The 21,332-nt window shown below is 41.5% G+C and overlaps 1 protein-coding gene across 1 annotated transcript in view; it reads right to left on the bottom strand.

The window, feature by feature from the left end:
- The window catches only part of LOC121586289 (phosphatidylinositol 4-phosphate 5-kinase type-1 alpha), a 39,319-nt gene extending 28,973 nt beyond the window's left edge, over positions 1–10,346 (bottom strand). The window contains exons 1-8 of the mRNA XM_041902875.2: positions 10,270–10,346; positions 9,374–9,656; positions 8,204–8,238; positions 7,967–8,056; positions 7,291–7,421; positions 5,828–5,945; positions 4,213–4,365; positions 3,663–3,962 (exon numbers count right to left, since the gene is read on the bottom strand). Coding sequence (XP_041758809.1) covers positions 3,663–3,962; positions 4,213–4,365; positions 5,828–5,945; positions 7,291–7,421; positions 7,967–8,056; positions 8,204–8,238; positions 9,374–9,419 — 873 coding nt within the window. The 5' untranslated portion in view covers positions 9,420–9,656; positions 10,270–10,346. The remainder of the gene's footprint in view (positions 1–3,662; positions 3,963–4,212; positions 4,366–5,827; positions 5,946–7,290; positions 7,422–7,966; positions 8,057–8,203; positions 8,239–9,373; positions 9,657–10,269) is intronic.
- Between the last annotated feature and the right edge of the window lie 10,986 nt (positions 10,347–21,332).

Genomic DNA, 21,332 nt, shown 5'->3' with positions numbered 1-21,332 from the left:
ATTATCTATGCATAGTCACTTTACCCCTACCTACACTACCAGTCAAAAGTTTGGACACACCTACTCATTCAAGGGTTTTTCTTTATTTTTACATTGTAGAATAATAGTGAAGACATCAAAACTATGAAAAAAAAAAAGTGCTAAACAAATCAAAATATATTATATATTTGAGATTCTTCAAATAGCCACCCTTTGCATTGATGACCGCTTTGCACACTTGGCATTCTCTCAACCAGCATCACCTGGAATGCTTTTCCAACAGTCTTGAAGGAGTTCCCACATACGCTGAGCACTTGTTGGCTGCTTTCCTTCATTCTGCAGTCCAACACATCCCAAACCATCTCAATTGGTCAATTATCCTCACATGGCCTCTCCTATCATTGCTACGCAGACGACACACAACTAATCTTCTCCTTACCCCCTTCTGATAACCAGGTGGCGAATCGCATCTCTGCATGTCTGGCAGACATATCAATGTGGATGACGGCTCACACCTCAAGCTGAACCTCAGCAAGACGGAGCTGCTCTTCCTCCCGGGGAAGGACTGCCCGTTCCATGATCTCGCCATCACGGTTGAAAACTCCGTTGTGTTTTCCTCCCAGAGTGCAAAGAGCCTTGGCGTGACCCTGGACAACACCCTGTCGTTCTCCGCTAACATCAAGGCGGTTACCCGATCCTGTAGGTTCATGCTCTACAACATTCGGAGAGTACGACCCTGCCTTACACAGGAAGCGGCACAGGTCCTAATCCAGGCACTTGTCATCTCCCGTCTGGATTACTGCAACTCGCTGTTGGCTGGGCTCCCTGCCTGTGCCATTAAACCCCTACAACTCATCCAGAATGCCGCAGCCCGTCTGGTGTTCAACCTTCCCAAGTTCTCTCACGTCACCCCGCTCCTCCGCACACTCCACTGGCTTCCAGTTGAAGCTTGCATCTGCTACAAGACCATGGTGCTTGCCTACGGAGCTGTGAAGGGAACGGCACATCCGTACCTTCAGGCTCTGATCAGTCCCTACACCCAAACGAGGGCATTGCGTTCATCCACCTCTGGCCTGCTGGCCCCCCTACCTCTGCGGAAACCCCACCTCTTTAAGGAATACCTGGGATATGATAAAGTAATCCTTCTACCCCCCCTTACCCCACCCCAAAAAAATACAAATAATAATAACATATTGTAAAGTGGTTATCCCACTGGCTATAAGGTGAATGCACCAATTTGTAAGTTGCTCTGGATAAGAGTGTCTGCTAAATGACGTAAATGTAATTGGGTTGAGGTCGGGGGATTGTGGAGGCCAGGTCATCTGATGCAGCAGTCCATCACTCTCCTTCTTGGCAAAATAGCCCTTACACAGCCTGGAGGTGTGTTTGGTCATTGTCCTGTTGAAAAACAAATGATAGTCCCACTAAGCCCAAACTATGCTGGTTAAGTGTGCCTTGAATTCTAAATAAATCACAGACAGTGTCACCAGCAAAGCAACCCCACACCATAACACCTCCTCAATGCTTTATGGTGGGAAATACACAAGCGGAAATTATCTGTTCACCCACACTTAGTCTCATAAAGACACGGCGGTTGGAACCAAAAATCTCCAATTTGGACTCCAGAACAAAGGACACATTTCTACCGGTCTAATGTCCATTGATCGAGTTTCTTGGCCCAAGCAGGTCTCTTCTTCTTATTGGTGTCCTTTAGTAGTGGTTTCTTTGCAGCAATTCGACCATGAAGGCCTGATTCACACAGTCCCCTCTGAACAGTTGATGTTGAGATGTGGTCCTCTGTAGCTCAATTGGTAGAGCACGGCGCTTGTAACGCCAGGGTAGTGGGTTCGATCCCCGGGACCACCCATACGTAAAAATGTATGTAACTGTATGTAACTCTGGGTCTTCCATTCCTGTGGCGGTCCTCATGAGAGCCAGTTTCATCATAGCGCTTGATGGTTTTTGCAATTTTCCGGATTGACTGACCTTCATGTCTTAAAGTAATGATGGACTGTTGTTTCTCTTTGCTTATTTGAGCTGTTCTTGCCATAATATGGACTTGGTCTTTTACCAAATAGGGCTATCGTCTGTTATTTCATAGTTGATGTCTTCACTATTATTCTACAATGTAGAAAATAGTAAAAAATAAAGAAACCCTTGAATGAGCAGGTGTGTCCAGTTTTTGACTGCTACTGTACATGTATATATTACCTTGACTAACCTGTACCCCCACACATTGACTCGGTACCGGTACCACCTGTATGTAGTCACGTTATTGTTATTTTGTGTTACTTTTTTTTGTTACGTTTATTTTATAGCAAATATTTTCTTACTTAAAAAAAAAAAATAACTCTGCACTGTTGTATTCGGCGCATGTGAGAAATAAATTTGGATTTGTTTTCTTAAATTAGTTAACCCGTTAAACTCTGAGTGGTTAAACACAGTTGTTTAGCCTGTTAACTCCCCCCATGAAAGCTACAGGCCCCCAATCTAGTGGACGAACTGGAAATCAGACAGGGGATATATTTACAAAATCAAATCATATGTCACATGCTTCGTAAACAACAGGTGTAGACTAACAGTGAAATGCTTACTTACGGGCCCTTCCCAACAATACCTATCCACCTATCAATGGATAGGAAGTGACTTCAGCTTTCTCCTCATGTACATCATTCCTGTAAGACGTAAAATTAAGGAATGGTACGTTGCACAAGCCCTGCAATTTTTAAATGACTGTGTTCCTATTGGAATTTACGCATGGTTAGAGTGCCACCATTAGGTAAAAGACCTGACCATTATAAAATGTTTTATACTTTGACATTCTATTCCCCAACATGGGGACAATTGGAGGGGCTCCTCCCCCACCCCGCCCTAAAAACAGTACATTTCAGTTTTTTGGGCCTGTTGCATCCCGGGCTATGTAGTAATCACACTGTTTCCTGTCACCTTTTTCAGAATCCCACAGTTCTTACAGTGAGGGAAAAAAGTATTTAATCCCCTGCTGATTTTGTACATTTGCCCACTGACAAAGACATGATCAGTCTATAATTGCCAAACATCAGCCTCGAAACCTTAATGACTTGGAGAAGATCTGCAAAGAGGAGTGGAACAAAATCCCTCCTGAGATGTGTGCAAACCTGGTGGCCAACTACAAGAAACATCTGACCTCTGTGATTGCCAACAAGTGTTTTGCCACCAAGTACGAAGTCATGTTTTGCAGATGGGTCAAATACTTATTTCCCTCATTAAAATGCATATCAATTTATAACATTTTTGACATGCGTTTTTCTGGATTTTGTTGTTGTTATTCTGTCTCTCACTGTTCAAATAAACCTACCATTAAAACTATAGACTGATCATTTCTTTGTCAGTGGGCAAATGTACAAAATCAGCAGGGGATCAAATACTTTTTTCCCCTCACTGTACCTTTCCAACAGTACTAAGCATGTGTTTGTAGGACTTATAGTTTTGAAACCAAAATGTACTTAGGGTAGTATATAATATTATGCGTCGTTTAGAAAATGCCACCAGAGGGCATCAGAGTTTAAGAGGTTAAATCCGCTTTGTGTTTTGTTTCCTTGCCACGATACTAACAAGTATCACAATACTGGTATCGTCCCGGCCCTAAAATATACACTACTACCCACGAACACCTCTACAGACCCATTCTCCCTCCCTCTCACCAGGCAGTCTCTCTGGATGGTCTTGCTGAGGGCGTTGTAGTTGTCCAGCTCCAGCAGCAGACCGTCGGGAAAGTCCAGAATGAAGTCCAGGTCCTTGAATGTGGGCACAGCCTTTTCTCGCTCCTTGGTCGAGGCTCGTCTCTTATAGGTGGAGCCCTTCATGTCGTACTTGAGGTGCATGCGCACGGCGCGCGGGAGCAGGTTGTTCATGACAGCGATGCGGATGTTCTTTCCCCCCGCCTGGACACAGTAGAGACCGTAGAACTTTGGCAGCAAGGTTCGCTTGTTCTGGTTCAGGTTCTAGAGAGCGAGTGGAGGGGAAAGGATTGGGGTCCACGTATATCAATCAAATCCACTTTGGTACCGTTTTATTAGCATAGAATGCAACACACAGAGTAAATCAGGAAACACTCAGGACAAATCTTGAATTGTGTAGCAATTACTAGGTCAACTTGGTAACTCAAAGGACAAAACATAGGGTACACAATGGATTACCACACAGACACGCACACTCTTGCATGCACATGCGTACCCACACTCACTCTCTTACCATGAAGTAGCCAGGCAATAGTTTCTGTAAGAACTCGGCCTCTTTGTGCTGCACAGTCTTAATGATGAACTCATCATCGCTGGAGACGTAGAACAGAGATCCACTGGCTCCAGAGTTGGACAGCTCAATCAGTTCCTCATTACACAGCGAGTACTGCAACAAAAACAGTGATTCATTATTTGTTACCGTAAAACTTCAATTAATAGCCTGGGCATTTATTTGCTTAAATCACTGGACACAACAGGCACTTATTAGAGACAGGCTTCTATTTGAGCCAGACATCTATTTCCTTAATGCACACAGCTCATGTGCATAGTTAATTGTTAAATTCCAGCATTTTAATACATTTATTCATTTCCTGCTGTTGGGTTCTATTTTTCTCATAATTGGATCTGTATGTGATGAATAGCTTGGAAGGAATGCATTAATGAACTGTACTGATATAAATTGTTTCACATAACAGGCTGTTATTCATGTAAGGAACGTTAGGGATAGGACAGATAAGACTTGTATTTCTTACAGATACGAACACTCTCTCTTTGTTGTCTGTCAAACTGTCCTTGAACATGGGTACATGGAGTACAGTGGAATGGTGTCTTTTGGGTGCTGACTCCGCAGGTTATTATCATAGCAACTTATGCCTGGCAACAGTGCAACAAATGGAGTGCCGAGGAGTTGGGACCAACCCCTGCGCCAACGGATTGGCTGAATGGAGTCTGGACCACACTCAGTCCTTTGCTCTGGTTGGCCAACAGAAGAGGTGGAGGCTTTCTGTCAGAGTATTTGAGAAAGAATCTGTAAACAATACTTCTAGTTCTCTGTCTGCCCTGCGTGGTTTTTCCAGTGAGCCCGTATACGAACCTTCATACTTATCATACATACATTTTGCATATAATAAATTTAGCTTGGATTGAATATCTCTTGATTATGTTTTCTCTTATTCCAATACCAGATTTGAATTACGCAATTTCTAACACTGCACTAATGTGTTATCATTTACACACAGTGTCACATTTCTTTTGTATTTAGTATGCCTCTATTTCGAGAAAAAAATAATGATTATCCTCTGACTGCATTTTCGGCAGTTCTTACTTTCGCCACTAGAGAGCGATCAGCCGATTTCTGGGGGTCTGTACTCCCGAAGTTGTTGACTGTTTTTGTGCTTGCCAGTTAGCTAGCAGCTGTTAGCAGCCAATAGCTAACAGTTTTTTTTACTGGCAATAAAAACAAATGATTGTCATCATTTTTTAGAGTCATTAGTGAATTATGTAATGTAACAAATCAACCATTAAACCTTGTAAACAATTAATAGTAACCTCTTAAACAATTCATTTAGACTGGCCTTTTATTTGAAAAAGGGCGTTTATTTGAAATGTGTGCCGTTGCCCAGCGGCTATTTGAGACTGGGCTTTCAATTGAAGTTTATACGGTAGTTAAATAGACCATTCCACTTCCAGTATTGCCTTTACCATCTATGATTTCCCTGTTGATCTCCTTTATAATCTGTTGTTTTACTATACTACGTTCAGTCTTCTCTCTCCTTATTTTCTCCTGCTCTCATTTAGCTTCCAGTAACAGAAGAAGGACAGCAAGGTGGGTTGAGAGAGTGTTGTACCAGGTAATCGTCTGGTCGGATACCAAACATCTCCCTGAAGTAGCGAAAGGCGATGGGAGCGTAGGTCTTGAACCTGAAGTCACTGTAGTGGTGGGCTGGGGTCAGGTTACTGCCCTCACTAAGGACGAATATAGGAGTGTGATTAATACATCAATAAGTGACAGCAGACAGAGAACATGAGCCTACTTACGTAAACACAATTCTACTTGTTAAGAATGCAATATTGAAGCAGAGGAGAACATTAAGGGATAATCAATCAGAGGCTATGCGTTCTTTGGAAAATAATGAACGACGTGAAACGTATGTTCCACAACCCACTAGCAGAGTGGAACTAACCTTCCACAGAGTTGCATTATTTTCCAGAGAACACATAGAGCCACGAGTTGATTATCCCTTTTATATCATAGCTATAATTTAACACATTTGCTGCTAGAAATGTGTTCAACATCCACTGAAGTAGCTAGCAAGTTTACTACATTTACGTTTACATTTACGTCATTTAGCAGACGCTCTTATCCAGAGCGACTTACAAATTTCACAGGCTACTGTTGGTTTGTATTTCTCCACAGGGTCACCAGAAGAAAAAGTATTTTTCATTTGAGCCCAGTGAAGATCCAGAAACTTAAAAAACAGCATTCATTCTAAGTAAACAATCTATTGTATTCATTTGTTTAAAAAACATTTTGTTGAATAGGCCTCTTAAAATGAGACCGTAATTAAAATGCTCAACATAGGCATCTTTAAAAACACTAAAGATATATAGAAAAGGCCTACTCTACTTCAATACTCTTCTCAGGTATGTGAAATCTGGCACTAGGAAATATTCTCAACAACCTCTTGAACGGTATAACGTTTATCAGCAAAAATAGCTGGGAGCACTGGAGAGCAAGGTCGATGTGAAAGTCAGTGTTCAGGCTACAGAGGCAACTTTGTCACAGTTGCTGGTGTACTGAATGTCGGGCCTGTCGATGTCAGCCTTCTTTTTGTCCCACCAGGGCAGAGCACAGAGAAAGATACTATAAATAACTGAGACATTTAGAAACCAGCAGATGTATCTTCACAATTACTAGATAGCTATAGTAGTTGCCTTGGTAAACAAACAAACCTGCTAGTTTAGCTAGCCGAACCATCAGTCCTAGCTTGCTATTATGAAAATCAACAATGCAAACGTTTTCAATTCGACATTTGCTTTCAAAAGCAGCTCAAACAGAGCATGTAAGAATGAACTATAGCCATTGAATTCTACCGTGCAAATATACAGTGCGTTATAGGGAAATAATGCAAGCTCTAGAATGTCCTTCAAGCCAATCAGAAACTAGTATTCAACAATGCCATGGTAAATTTGGGGAGAACATTAATTAACCTATTTGTTTGTCACAATTCCAAACTTGCAATATTGACATAAAAATCCCATCCTTGCTTCCTACTCCCGCTATACTTTCCTCTCTATAAACCACACACACCTGGGGAAAAATATGCTCTCCACCACTTCAAAGTCCTGCATGAGTACATCTCTCTCAGGCTTCTGACTCAGGCTGCCCACTGTGTGTGTGATGCCCAACTGGATGGCACCTTTCAGGGCAGATGAGGTAGTCTGGAGGAGGGCAGAGCAGAGATCGAGATTGAATAGAAGGTAAGATAACGTATTTCCCAGGTTGAACATATGCACATGTTAAACTCAGCAGAGGAGTGCTCTTTGAGTTTGAAGTGCATGCCTGGGGTGCAGACCGTAGCAAATATATATATATATATATATATATAAAATTGTTTTTTTTTAATGAAAACTAGTGTTCCTATTAGACAAATTCAGATATGTCCATCCCCATTTCGTCCTGTTTAGTTCCTAGTGAATACACCCCAAATTACATAAACATTCCTGACAGTGCTCACTGCTTTCTAATCAGCTGCGACAACCATACACACATTGTCAGTTATCTCAGGACTATGACCTCTTCAAATGGGGAAATATAAATAACTGAGACATTTAGAAACCAGCAGATGTATCTTCACAATTATGTTATGTAATTAACTGACAACAGGGACTGAATATGTTCATTCATAAGACATGAGAAAAACATTCAAGTAGGAAAGATGAGGTATGTTACAGTGTGTGAATGGGAGTTGACCAAGAACTCTGACCTTCTTGTAGGTGGTCTCCCCAGTGGGGTCAAGCCCACGGTGGCCAATAGTCTTCTTTATAGTTTGAGATGAGCTTGAGGACCCTGGACCCTGCGAGTGGAAGAAGAGGTGAGTCACAGGGAGAGACAAAGAACATAACACAACCTTTGGGTGAGCCTACTTTATATATATTAGTGTGATTACTGAAGGCATAAAATATTGGCGTGGAAACCACACTGTACATCTTCATCTTTTCACCTCTAAAGAAGCCATCTTCCGAGTCCCAGTTGAGCCTACAGAAATAAATTAAAAGTGAGGGACAGAAAGAATGAAAGACAGAACAAGCAAAAAGATTTGAGAGCCGTTGGTTACTGCACACACTGTACTGTGCAATAGACCGTAGAGCTGCCGTTGTCAATTGTTGCCATTGGTCATGCCAATCCCAACCAGTCTAAAAACACACAAAAACCTACTTAGACCCAGTTTATACAAAAGGTGTTTTTTGGCCACGGATACATTCAAAGGTGTCAAGACACCACATTCTGTAGCCTAAGACTGAATATGAATACAAAATATAAAAAAAAGAACTAGCTAGGCTACTAATGACGATGTATTGCTTGTTTGTTGCTTGCTTTTTAAGTGCTTTGAGATTGTTACTGAAAGCGCTATAGAAATGTAATACTATTATTATTCTTATTATTAAAATGACATAGCCCAAGGAGTAAGATGCGTACATGGGATGTCATCAGTTACCAGTTGTCCCAGCTTTGGGCAGCTGAATCAGTTTCCAAGACAACGAGGCATGCAAACATTCACAGGCCTAAATTGACAGAACCTGAATAGTTCATGTCAACCAGTGCATTTATCTGTGGTTTGCAAGCTCTCACACACACACTACTATTTTGTAATTTCCTGTTGACAGTAACAAAAGACATGATGTAAATAAAAATACAAAGTACATGTGTTTGCCTGTGTGGCAGTGTCTTGTCAACCAAAAACATAATCACACACTACTGCATGCATCATGAACACCCAAGTTTCAGTTATTTGTTACCTCTGAAAAACTCACTGAAAAGACAGGGTTTCATACACCACCACAAACATGGGAGCAGACAGTGTAGTTGTGTTTTCACACAGATACACTGGTACCTCTGAGGATAGTCTCCTCCAGAACTGAGTCTGCACATCTGTGGGATCGCATGGGGGGGGGTTAAACGGTTATTGTCACTTTTTCCTGTTAGTAGCTATGTTGTGCACTACTGAACAGTGCCAACCCTAGGACATGGAGTTGTGTACTTGGCAAAGGTGGGTTCTGTCACACGGCTGTATTTAAAGCGCAATCCACATTCTACAGGAAAGAGTCTCAGACATATGATCTCCAAAACGAGTAGCTATTAGGTGTAGAGATATCAGAGAATGTGCACTTACCAGTGGAACTCGCTGGACCTGAAGAAACGGTTCCGGCTGTGGCCATTAATGAAACGTGCACTGTTCTTGCTAAGCGTCAACAAGCTAGCTGCCTAGATTGCAAGGTATAACGTTATTTTCGTCTAAGCGATTGTTCTGGTGCGTTTCCACACAGCTCTGATCCAGGGTCGTCAAGCCAAATAAACTGGACCGAGTGACTAGGCGAAATTCTGGCTACCCCACACTGGCAAAACTCGGCTTGTTTTGCTGGGGTAAGCTGAGGTGTTGGGTCCTCCTTACTCCCCTGAAAAGAAAACATAGTTAGCTAACGTTAGCTAGCAAACAAGATAGCGCCCCTGACATTGACAAACTGACGTGTTGCTAGATTCACCGGTCCTGGCTGGTCATTGCTAGCTAACGTTTACATTATACATCATTAGCTGACGCGCTTATCCAGAAACACGTAGCTAGCTAAAGCTACTTTAACTTAAATAACGTTAGTTGGTTAAAATCGCAAGCCACGTTGGCTTCCTGAGTCCTAGCAATGAAAATGGCTATTTCTGATATTTCACATGGCTAACTAGCTAAAATGGGACATGGTGTCGGTAGGAGCAACTAGCTAATAATTAATTTTTTAAAATAACATGTTGACTAAGTATTGTTAAAATATATAGATATATATACTAGATAGTTGCTCTTACCGACACCATCTCACCTTTTTTTTTGGTATCGTTTTCAAACAGCAACGCTAACCTAGCCTAGTTTGCTAGCTAATGTCAGCGGAGATTCACCGCTGTAGATTTGTTTTCAGTTTGGATATTGGTTAGATATTCGGAGCTTGCTCGTTAATACATCTTCCACTGAAGGTCCTAGGATGATGAGTGATATGTAAAATCAGATGGTAGAGAGCAAGGTACCCTTTTTTTCTCCGTTCCGTTTTCAAAATGTGACTTTGCGTTGGCTTTCAATGAGGGAATAGTATGCACTGTCTATGGGACCGTCTTAAAAGTGCAATCAGCAGAACCAGGGGTCTCATTTATCAACCTTGTCCAGGCACAAATCTGTGAGTAAACCATGCGTGGGATCGTTTCCACACAAAGTGTGAGATTTATCAATATGAACATTTCCTTGAGAGTGAGTAAATGTATGCACAGCCATGACCATGGGTAAGCACAGTGCCACGTGGCGCTGCTTATTGTGAGTAATATGTTTGTTGTATTTACATTGAGAATTCATGCAACAGATCTTGACAGGCTATATATAATTTGACCACATCAGTGCATTTGTTATGATAAATCCATATAAAGTACAGTAATTTGTTAAATTAGAAGCACGTGTTAAAAACCATTGTAGAAATACTATAAAAGACTGCGATAATGGAAATCAAATGAGAGATGGCTGATCTTGCTCAGTTAGAAAATATGGCACATGTTGCATTTCGCAGAGCGTGTTTTTAGAGGCCGGTGGGACTTTTTTCCAGAAAGTACAGATTGGCTCATCAGATTTTCCCCAAAACCAATGGTATAGGATCTTTGACGATGTAAGACCTACTTAAAGGCAAACACATGCCATTCCGGAGCACATGAAAGTGCCATCCAGCCTCAGGTTTTTGGCAACGTGCACTTTTCAGCGGGAGCTTGCCGAGCGGCATCTCACATCCCTCGATGAGCCAATGTTTTGGATGCAATCATCAGCAAAGCGAACTGTAACATACAATTTGCATACACCGTCACACAACATGTTGAAATCAAGAGGGGCTCCCAAATACGAAAAAGACGGCACCAACATCACCATAAAAGCACAATTGTGGAGGCTAGGTCATCTGACGCAGCACTCCATCACTCTCCTTCCTGGTAAAATAGCCCTTACACAGCCTGGAGGTGTGTTGGGTCATTGTCCTGTTGAAAAACAAATTATAGTCCCACTAAGTACAATCCAGATGGGATGGCGTATCGCTGCAGAATGCTGTGGTAGCCATGCTGGTTAAGTGTGCCTTGAATTCTAAATAAAATCACAGACAGTGTCACCAGCAAATTACACCATAACACCACCTCCTCCATGCTTTACGGTGGGAAATAAACATGCAGAGTTCATCCGTTCACCCACACCACGTCTCAAAGACAGGTTGGAACCAAACATCTCAAATTTGGACTCCAGACCAAAGGACAAATTACCACCGGTCTAATGTCTATTGCTCGTGTTTCTTGGCCCCAGCAAGGCTCTTCTTATTATTGGTGTCCTTTAGTAGTGGTTTCTTTGCAGCAATTCGACCACGAAGGCCTGATTCACACAGTCTCTTCTGAACAGTTGATGTTGAGATGTTACTTGAACTCTGTGAAGCATTTATTTGGGCTGCAATTTCTGAGGCTGGTAAATCTAATGAACTTATCCTCTGCAGCAGAGGTAACTCTGGGTCTTCCATTCCTGTGGCGGTCCTCATGAGAGCCTGTTTCATCATAGCGCTTGATGGTTTTTGTGACTGCACTTGAAGAAACTTCTTGAAATTTTCCGTATTGACTGACCTTCATGTCTTAAAATAATGATGGACTGTCGTTTCTCTTCGCTTATTTGAGCTGTTCTTGCCATAATATGGACTTGGTCTTTTACCACATAGTGCTATCTTCTGTATACCACCCCTACCTTGTCACAACACAACTGATTGGCTCAAACGCATTAAGAAGGAACGAAATTCCACAAATTAACTTTTAAGAAGGCACACCTGTTAATTGAAATGCATTCCAGGTGACTACTTCATGAAGCTGGTTGAGAGAATCCCAAGAGTGTGCAAAGCTGTCATCAAGGCAAAGGGTGGCTATTTGAAGAATCTCAAATATAAAATATATTTTGATTTGTTTAACACTTTTTTGGTTTCTACATGATTCCATATGTGTTATTTAATAGTTTTGATGTCTTCACTATTATTCTACAATGTAGAAAATAGTAAAAATAAAACCCATGAATGAGTAGGTGTTCTAAAACTTTTGACCGGTAGTGTATGTGGACACCCCTTCAAATTAGTGGATTCAACTAATTCAGCCACACCCATTGCTGACAGGTGTATAAAATCGAGCACACAGCCATGCACTCTCCATAGACAAACATTGGCAGTAGAATAGCCTTACTGAAGAGCTCAGTGACTTTCAACGTGGCACTGTCATAGGATGCCACCTTTCCAACAAGTCAGTTCGTCAAATTTCTGCCCTGCTAGAGCTAGCCCGGTCAACTGCAAGTGCTGTTATTGTGAAGTGAAAACATCTAGGAGCAACAATGGTTCAACTGCGAAGTGGTAGGCCAAACAAGCTCACAGAACGGGACCGCTGATGTGCGTAGTGCGTAAAAATCGTCTGTCGTCGGTTGCAACACTCACTACCGAGTTCCAAACTGCCTCCGGAAGCAACGTCAGCACAATAACTGTTTGTCGGGAGCTTCATGAAATGGGTTTCCATTGCCGAGCAGCCGCACACAAGCCTAAGGTCACCATGCGCAATGCCAAGCGTCGGCTGGAGTGGTGTAAAGCTTGTCGCCATTGGACTCTGGAGCAGTGGAAACGCGTTCTCTGGAGTAATTAATCACGTTTCCCCATCTGGCTGTCCGACGGACAAATCAGGGTTTGGCGGATGCCAGGAGAACGCTACCTGCCCAAATGCATTGTGCCAAATGTAAAGTTTGGTGGAGGAGGAATAATGGTCTGGGGCTGTTTTTCATGGTTCGGGCTAGGTCCCTTAGTTCTAGTGAAGGGAAATCTTAACGCTACAGCATACAATGACATTCTAGACGATTCTGTGCTTCCAACTTTGTGGCAACAGTTTGAGAAGGCCCTTTCCTGTTTCAGCATGACTATGCCCCCCTGCACAAAGAGAGATCCATACAAAAATGGTTTGTCGAGATCGATGTGGAAGAATTTGACTGGCCTGCACAGAGCCCTGACCTCAACCCCATCGAACACCTTTGGGATGAATTGGAACGCCAACTGCGAGGCAGGCCTAATCACCCAACATCAGTGCCCTACCTCACTAATGCTTGTGGCTGAAAGGAAGCAGCAAAGGGGGGACCAACTCCATATTAATGCCCATGATTTTGGAATGAGATGTTCGACGAGCAGGTGTCCACATACTTTTGGTCAATTTGTGTATGTGAACAGAAAAGGCTTCCACTCTTAATGTGCAGGTGATAGGTTGGCAATATGTACATTGTTACATCATGCCAATAAAAGAAATTTAATTGATAGGTTATGTGATGCGCAAAAAACACTGCTGAATGTGGTGGCAAGGTGGCCAGGTGGAACACACGACTTGTTCATTCTGCAGAACATCATGTTGGCCTACAGTGGGGAAAAAAAGTATTTAGTCAGCCACCAATTGTGCAAGTTCTCCCACTTAAAAAGATGAGAGAGGCCTGTAATTTTCATTATAGGTACACGTCAACTATGACAGACAAAATGAGATTTTTTTTTCCAGAAAATCACATTGTAGGATTTTTAATGAATTTATTTGCAAATTATGGTGGAAAATAAGTATTTGGTCACCTACAAACAAGCAAGATTTCTGGCTCTCACAGACCTGTAACTTCTTCTTTAAGAGTCTCCTCTGTCCTCCACTCGTTACCTGTATTAATGGCACCTGTTTGAACTTGTTATCAGTATAAAAGACACCTGTCCACAACCTCAAACAGTCACACTCCAAACTCCACTATGGCCAAGACCAAAGAGCTGTCAAAGGACACCAGAAACAAAATTGTAGACCTGCACCAGGCTGGGAAGACTGAATCTGCAATAGGTAAGCAGCTTGGTTTGAAGAAATCAACTGTGGGAGCAATTATTAGGAAATGGAAGACATACAAGACCACTGATAATCTCCCTCGATCTGGGGCTCCACGCAAGATCTCACCCCGTGGGGTCAAAATGATCACAAGAACGGTGAGCAAAAATCCCAGAACCACACGGGGGGACCTAGTGAATGACCTGCAGAGAGCTGGGACCAAAGTAACAAAGCCTACCATCAGTAACACACTACGCCGCCAGGGACTCAAATACTGCAGTGCAAGACGTGTCCCCCTGCTTAAGCCAGTACATGTCCAGGCCCGTCTGAAGTTTGCTAGAGTGCATTTGGATAATCCAGAAGAGGATTGGGAGAATGTGATATGGTCAGATGAAACCAAAATATAACTTTTTGGTAAAAACTCAACTCGTCGTGTTTGGAGGACAAAGAATGCTGAGTTGCATCCAAAGAACACCATACCTACTGTGAAGCATGGGGGTAGAAACATCATGCTTTGGGGCTGTTTTTCTGCAAAGGGACCAGGACGACTGATCCGTGTAAAGGAAAGAATGAATGGGGCCATGTATCGTGAGATTTTGAGTGAAAACCTCCTTCCATCAGCAAGGGCATTGAAGATGAAACGTGGCTGGGTCTTTTAGCATGACAATGATCCCAAACACACCACCCGGGCAACGAAGGAGTGGCTTCGTAAGAAGCATTTCAAGGTCCTGGAGTGGCCTAGCCAGTCTCCAGATCTCAACCCCATAGAAAATCTTTGGAGGGAGTTGAAAGTCCGTGTTGCCCAGCGACAGCCCCAAAACATCACTGCTCTAGAGGAGCTCTGCATGGAGGAATGGGCCAAAATACCAGCAACAGTGTGTGAAAACCTTGTGAAGACTTACAGAAAACGTTTGACCTGTGTCATTGCCAACAAAGGGAATATAACAAAGTATTGAGAAACTTTTGTTATTGACCAAATACTTATTTTCCACCATAATTTGCAAATAAATTCATTAAAAATCCTACAATGTGATTTTCTGCATTTTTTTTCTCATTTTGTCTGTCATAGTTGACGTGTACCTATGATGAAAATTACAGGCCTCTCTCATCTTTTTAAGTGGGAGAACTTGCACAATTGGTGGCTGACTAAATACTTTTTTTCCCCACTGTATATCCCTACAGGAGGGAGCTGTTGAGGATGGATGGCTTATTGGTGAGTGTTGCCTACTCATTTGAAGTGAATTTGCCATCCCTAAAGCAACCTCAATTGTCCTAATGGTCCTCTCTTTTAGCTGTTTTTACTGGTCAAACTACAACTGAGCGAGCCAAATAAAACCTTTTGGTTGTGCTCAATCTCTGACACCAGCACCTCTATTGCGGTCTCAAAAAAACAATTGTAAGGTTTTTTTGGTTGCTCCATTGTAGAGAACAATTAGTATTTATCAACGGTTATCTCCTACCGGTGTGTGTATGACGCTCGTAGGATTAATTGGGGGAAGTATTGAACGACTGTCACTTCTGGTGACTTTTAAAAAATACATTCTACTCCAATGCATGAAAATTTAATTATGTTGACATCATCTGAAATTTAACTGATGCGTGCCACTGCACTGTAGGGAGATGATGAGGAGCAAGCAGTGGCTGTACGCTCATGGCTCTCATTTGTGCCACTGCTCGGTCTGTTTGCTACAACTATACGTTGTAACTTGCCATTAATTTATTAAGTTAGACCTAACTTTCAATATCGTCCAATCAATATGAGCTACAGATCTACAAACAAGTGCAGTGGATTCCTTTAACGCTCTATCCAAAGGTACACCTTTTTTTTCTTCAAATTCCTCCCCTTTGATATTCTACAAATATGTATCTTATTACAGCTGTGGTTATTTGTTCACGTACAGATACAATTTTCAATAGTTTCTTATCCAAATTACATATAAAACCACTTGATGTTAGGCCACCTCCCTCCTCCATAGTACACCCATTACAAAAACAAATGTCTTCCATTGCACTGATCTTATATGATCAGTTATGGGTCTTATTTTTAATACCTTACTGTCCATATGAGCTACAGTTCCTTTACCTCTCTTATGAAAAGATACAGCTTTACATTCTCTCTAAATTCTTCCCCTTTGATTCTCTATAAATATTTTTCCAATTACTGTCACGTACAGATGTCATTTTCTGTAGCTACACTACCGGTCAAAAGTTTTAGAACACCTACTTATTCAAGGGTTTCTCTTTATTTTGACTATTTTCTACATTGTAGAATAGTAGTGAAGATATCAAAACTATGAAATAACACATATGGAATTATGTAGTAAGTGTTAAACAAATCAAAATATATTTTATATTTGAGATTCTTCAAATAGCCACCCTTTGCCTTGACAGCTTTTCACACTCTTGGCATTTTCTCAACCAGCTTCACCTGGAATGCTTTTCCAACAGTCTTGAAGGAGTTCCCACATATGTTGAGCACTTGTTGGCTGCGTTTCCTTCATTCTGCGGTCCGACTCATCCCAAAACATCTCAATTTGGTTGAGGTCGGGGGATTGTGGAGGCCAGGTCATCTGATGCAGCACTTTTATTAGTTGTTTAAATAAAATACATATTTTTTTAATGGCTATTTTTAGTGGCCAACAAGTTGCTTGGGCAGAGTGGATTACATGAACATTGTTGTAGTGTCCAAATTGGGAATTTAGCCAGGACACTGGGGTAAGAACCTATTCTCTTACGAGAAGTAGGCCTACCATGTTAAGCTATTCAATAACCATAGTCAAGACACCCGTTTAATGCCCCTTCCGAAAGACTGCATCCTCCACAGGGCAATGTCATAGGCACAATACCCAATCAACCCCTTGCACTTGTGGAGATCAAACCTTGTGGAGATTGGTATAAGCAGTATGGTGAAACTTCCACCTAATGCTATAAGAGGGCAAGTTGGAGCTATTGCCATATTGCTTACACCTGTCAAATCCACTTAGATCTCCACAAGTGCATAGGGATCTATTTGGGATTGGGCCATACACCACTTACAGGACCATCTGGTGTGTAATGCCACATTTCTAACCAGATAGGATAGGCGACCCAGTTCCCTTCATGCAGAGGCAACCCAGCATTTGGGGTGAAGGGATTTAATGTTGCAGTGGTAATAAAGTGACCTTAAATGAAGTGTTAAAGTTCTCAAATTTGGAAAGAAGTGGAAGGCGCTCAACCAATATGAGTAGAGGTGCAAATAAATCATTTGATCATCATTGAAAAGGAAAGGCGCAAAAAAACTATTAAGGGTGTTTTCACACGTCGTCCCTTTCAGGCAATTTTTGTGTGCTGTGTGAACACCCCAAAGGAACTCAGACCCCTCAAAAGAGCCCCCGAAGCGAACTGAACTGAGACATCTCGAAAGACTCAGCCCTCCTTGGAATGAGTTTGACACATGCACTAGACTACTGCAACACCGTTTCACCTGTCATACACCCTCACTCACATTGGTGCCACAAAAGAGAGATGATGATGTGCAGGTTCGCGGAAAAAACGTGTGCTGTTTTTGGATATTGATTAACGATGGTCAAGGATGCACAGAAATTCCAAAATATGTGGAGTTTTTAGTTCAGATTATTTGTTTGCAATATGTGATCTATAGGCTAAGAGAGCTTCATACGCTGTTTATTCCATTATGGGGTTTGAATAGTGTGAGAAGACAACATATTTGGTGAGAATCACATCATAGGGCAGGGTTTCCCAAACTCGGTCCTGGGGCCTCCCCTGGTGCACGTTTTGGTTTTTGCCATAGCACTACACAGCTGATTCAAATGATCAAAGCTTGATGATGAGTTGGTTATTTGAATCAACTGTGTAATGCTAGGGCAAAAAACCCAGGACCAAGTTTGGGGAAACCCTGACATAGGGTACAAAGTCAATTCTAGCTCTTAAAGGGGCAGCCTACATTGTGTGTACAATTTACAATTACAGCATTATTTAATCTGCAATTATTCTTCTATTTATTTGGTTACCAATAATATTTGCATGTTAATAGTATCTTCTGATTACAATTATGTCTCATCTTTTAACTAAATGCAATCTATTAGCTTCCAAAATGTAAGTAGGTATATCTAGCTGTCCGATAACACATTCTGATGGAATGTCTTGCACTTTGTAAAAACCCAGAGTGCATTGAGTGAACATTGGGAAAATATCTTGGTTCCTTTCTAAACATAGCAATGTGAATGCAAAGAGGACTTGGACCAAGTGAAGTGAACTGGCAAAAGAGTTGAGTCCTCATTCAAAGGCACGGGTAGTGTGAATACAAAGACAACGGAGTTATTTTGCTCTTTACATTTTATTTTACCCCTGAGTTCACTTTAAAAGAGGACTATATATGAAAACACCCTAAGCTTGACGTTTCGGGCTTCGTCAATGGCCTTCAGTTCGGTTCCACGTTGAAAGTCACTGAGCTCTTCAGTAAGGCCATTCTACTGCCAATGTTTGTCTATGGAGACTGCATGGCTGTTTGCTCGATTGTATACACCTGTCAGCAATGGGCGTGGCTGAAATAGCCAAATCCACTAATTTGAAGGAGTGTCCACATACACTACCGGTCAAAAGTTTTAGAACACCTACTCATTCATGGGTTTTATTTTTTTACTATTTTCTACATTGTAGAATAATAGTGAAGACGTCAAAACTATAAAATAACACATATGGAATCATGTAGTAACCAAAACAGTGTTAAACAAATCAAAATATATTTTATATTTCAGATTCTTCAAATAGCCACCCTTTGCCTTGATGACCGCTTTGCACACTCTTGGCATTCTCTCAACCAGCTTCATCTGGAATGCTTTTCCAACAGTCTTGAAGGAGTTCCCACATATGCTGAGCACTTGTTGGCTGCTTTTCCTTCACTCTGCGGTCCGACTCATCCCAAACCATCTCAATTTGGTTGAGGTCGGGGGATTGTGGAGGCCAGGTCATCTGATGCAGCACTCCACCACTCTCCTTCTTGGTAAAATAGCCCTTACACAGCCTGGAGGTGTGTTGGGTCATTGTCCTGTTGAAAAACAAATGATAGTCCCACTAAGCCCAAACCAGATGGGATGGCGTATCGCTGCAGAATGCTGTGGTAGCCATGCTGGTTAAGTGTGCCTTGAATTCTAAATAAATCACAGACAGTGTCACCAGCAAAGCACCCCCACACCATAACACCACCTCCTCCATGCTTTACGGTGGGAAATACACATGCAGAGATCATCCGTTCACCCACACCGCGTCTCACAAAGACACGGCGGTTGGAACCAAAAATCTCAAATTTTGACTCCAGACCAAAGGACAAATTTCCACCGGTCTAATGTCCATTGCTCGTGTTTCTTGGCCCGAGCAAGTCTCTTCTTCTTATATGTGTCCTTTAGTAGTGGTTCCTTTGCAGCAATTCGACCATGAAAGCCTGATTCACACAGTCTCCTCTGAACAGTTGAGATGTGTCTGTTACTTGAACTCTGTGAAGCATTTATTTGGGCTGCAATTTCTGAGGCTGGTAACTCTAATGAACTTATCCTCTGCAGCAGAGGTAACTCTGGGTCTCCCATTCCTGTGGCGGTCCTCATGAGAGCCAGTTTCATCATAGAGATTGATGTTTTTTGTGACTGCACTTGAAGAAACTTTCAAAGTTCTTGACATTTTCTGGATTGACTGACCTTCATGTCTTAAAGTAATGATGGACTGTCGTTTCTCTTTGCTTATTTGAGCTGTTCTTGCCATAATATGGACTTGGTCTTTTACCAAATAGGACTATCTTCTGTATACCCCCCACCTTGTCACAACTATAATAATAATAATTATAATAATAATAATATGCCATTTAGCAGACACAACTGATTGGCTCAAACGCATTAAGAAGGAAAGAAATTCCACAAATTAACTTTTAAGAAGGCACACCTGTTAATTAAAATGCATTCCAGGTGACTACCTCATGAAGCTGGTTGAGAGAATGCCAAGAGTGTGCAAAGCTGTCATCAAGGCAAAGGGTGGCTATTTGAAGAATCTCAAATATAAAATATATTCTGATTTGTTAAACACTTTTTGGTTACTACATGATTCCATGTGTTATTTCATAGTTTTGATGTCTGAGTGGAGAACTGGAGGGCTTCTTAAAGAAAAACTAACATGTCTGTGAGAGCCGGAATTCTTACTGGTTGGTAGGTGATCAAATACTTATGTCATGCAATAAAATGCAAATTAATTACTTAAAAATCATACAATGTGATTTTCTGGATTTTTGTTTTAGATTCCGTCTCTCACAGTTGAAGTGTACCTATGATAAAAATGACAGACCTCTACATGCTTTGTAAGTAGGAAAACCTGCAAAATCGGCAGTGTATCAAATACTTGTTCTCCCCACTGTACCTTTGCCTCGATTCGGCATTCTCAGATCATCATGGCATTTGTAGTTCTTTATGATAGCCACATTAGCAGCTAATTAGCATTTCATTTTGGTGGGGGTAAATACAGGTGAATTTATGGATATTATGACTCATACTGTGGTACTCTATTAGCAAGGAAACTATTCAGCTGGTGGTGCCAATGAGAGGTGTAGCTGTCAATAAAAGTAGGTCCACAGTGTAAGAGATACTGTGGTCAATGTCTCCACTTAGTGGAATAATGTTACATATCTGCAATATTGAAAATCATTTTCAGTGTTCATTTCATAACCATCTGGATATAGAGCTACAGAAAATTAGATCTGTATGTGAACAAATAACCACAGCTGTAATAGGATAAATATTTGTAAAAAATAAAAGGGGAGGAATTTTGAACAAAATAAAAGGTATACCTTTCATAAGAGATGAGAGAACCCAACGCACTGGTTTGTAGATCTGTAGCGCATATGGACAGTGAAATATTGAAAAAAGGACCCACAACTGGAAATATTAATATAAAATCAGTGCAATTGAAAATATAATTTCTGATGGGTGTACTATGGAGAAGGGTGGTCTGTGACCTAACATCAAGTGGTTTTACAGATACAGTGCCTTCAGAAAGTATTTATACCCCTTGACTTATTCCCCATTTTGTTGTGTTACTTATTGACTCAAGACAGTTCAGCTTTTCATTTTTATTAAATTTGTACAAATTATGTCTAGGCCAGTGACAAAATCTCAATTTAATCCATTTTAAATGCAGGCTGTAATACAATACAATTTGGAAAAAGTCAAGGGGTGTGAATACTT

Source organism: Coregonus clupeaformis, chromosome 17 (assembly GCF_020615455.1).
Source record: "Coregonus clupeaformis isolate EN_2021a chromosome 17, ASM2061545v1, whole genome shotgun sequence".
Taxonomy (NCBI): Eukaryota; Metazoa; Chordata; class Actinopteri; order Salmoniformes; family Salmonidae; genus Coregonus; species Coregonus clupeaformis.
This window is presented reverse-complemented; position numbering and strand designations above follow the sequence as displayed.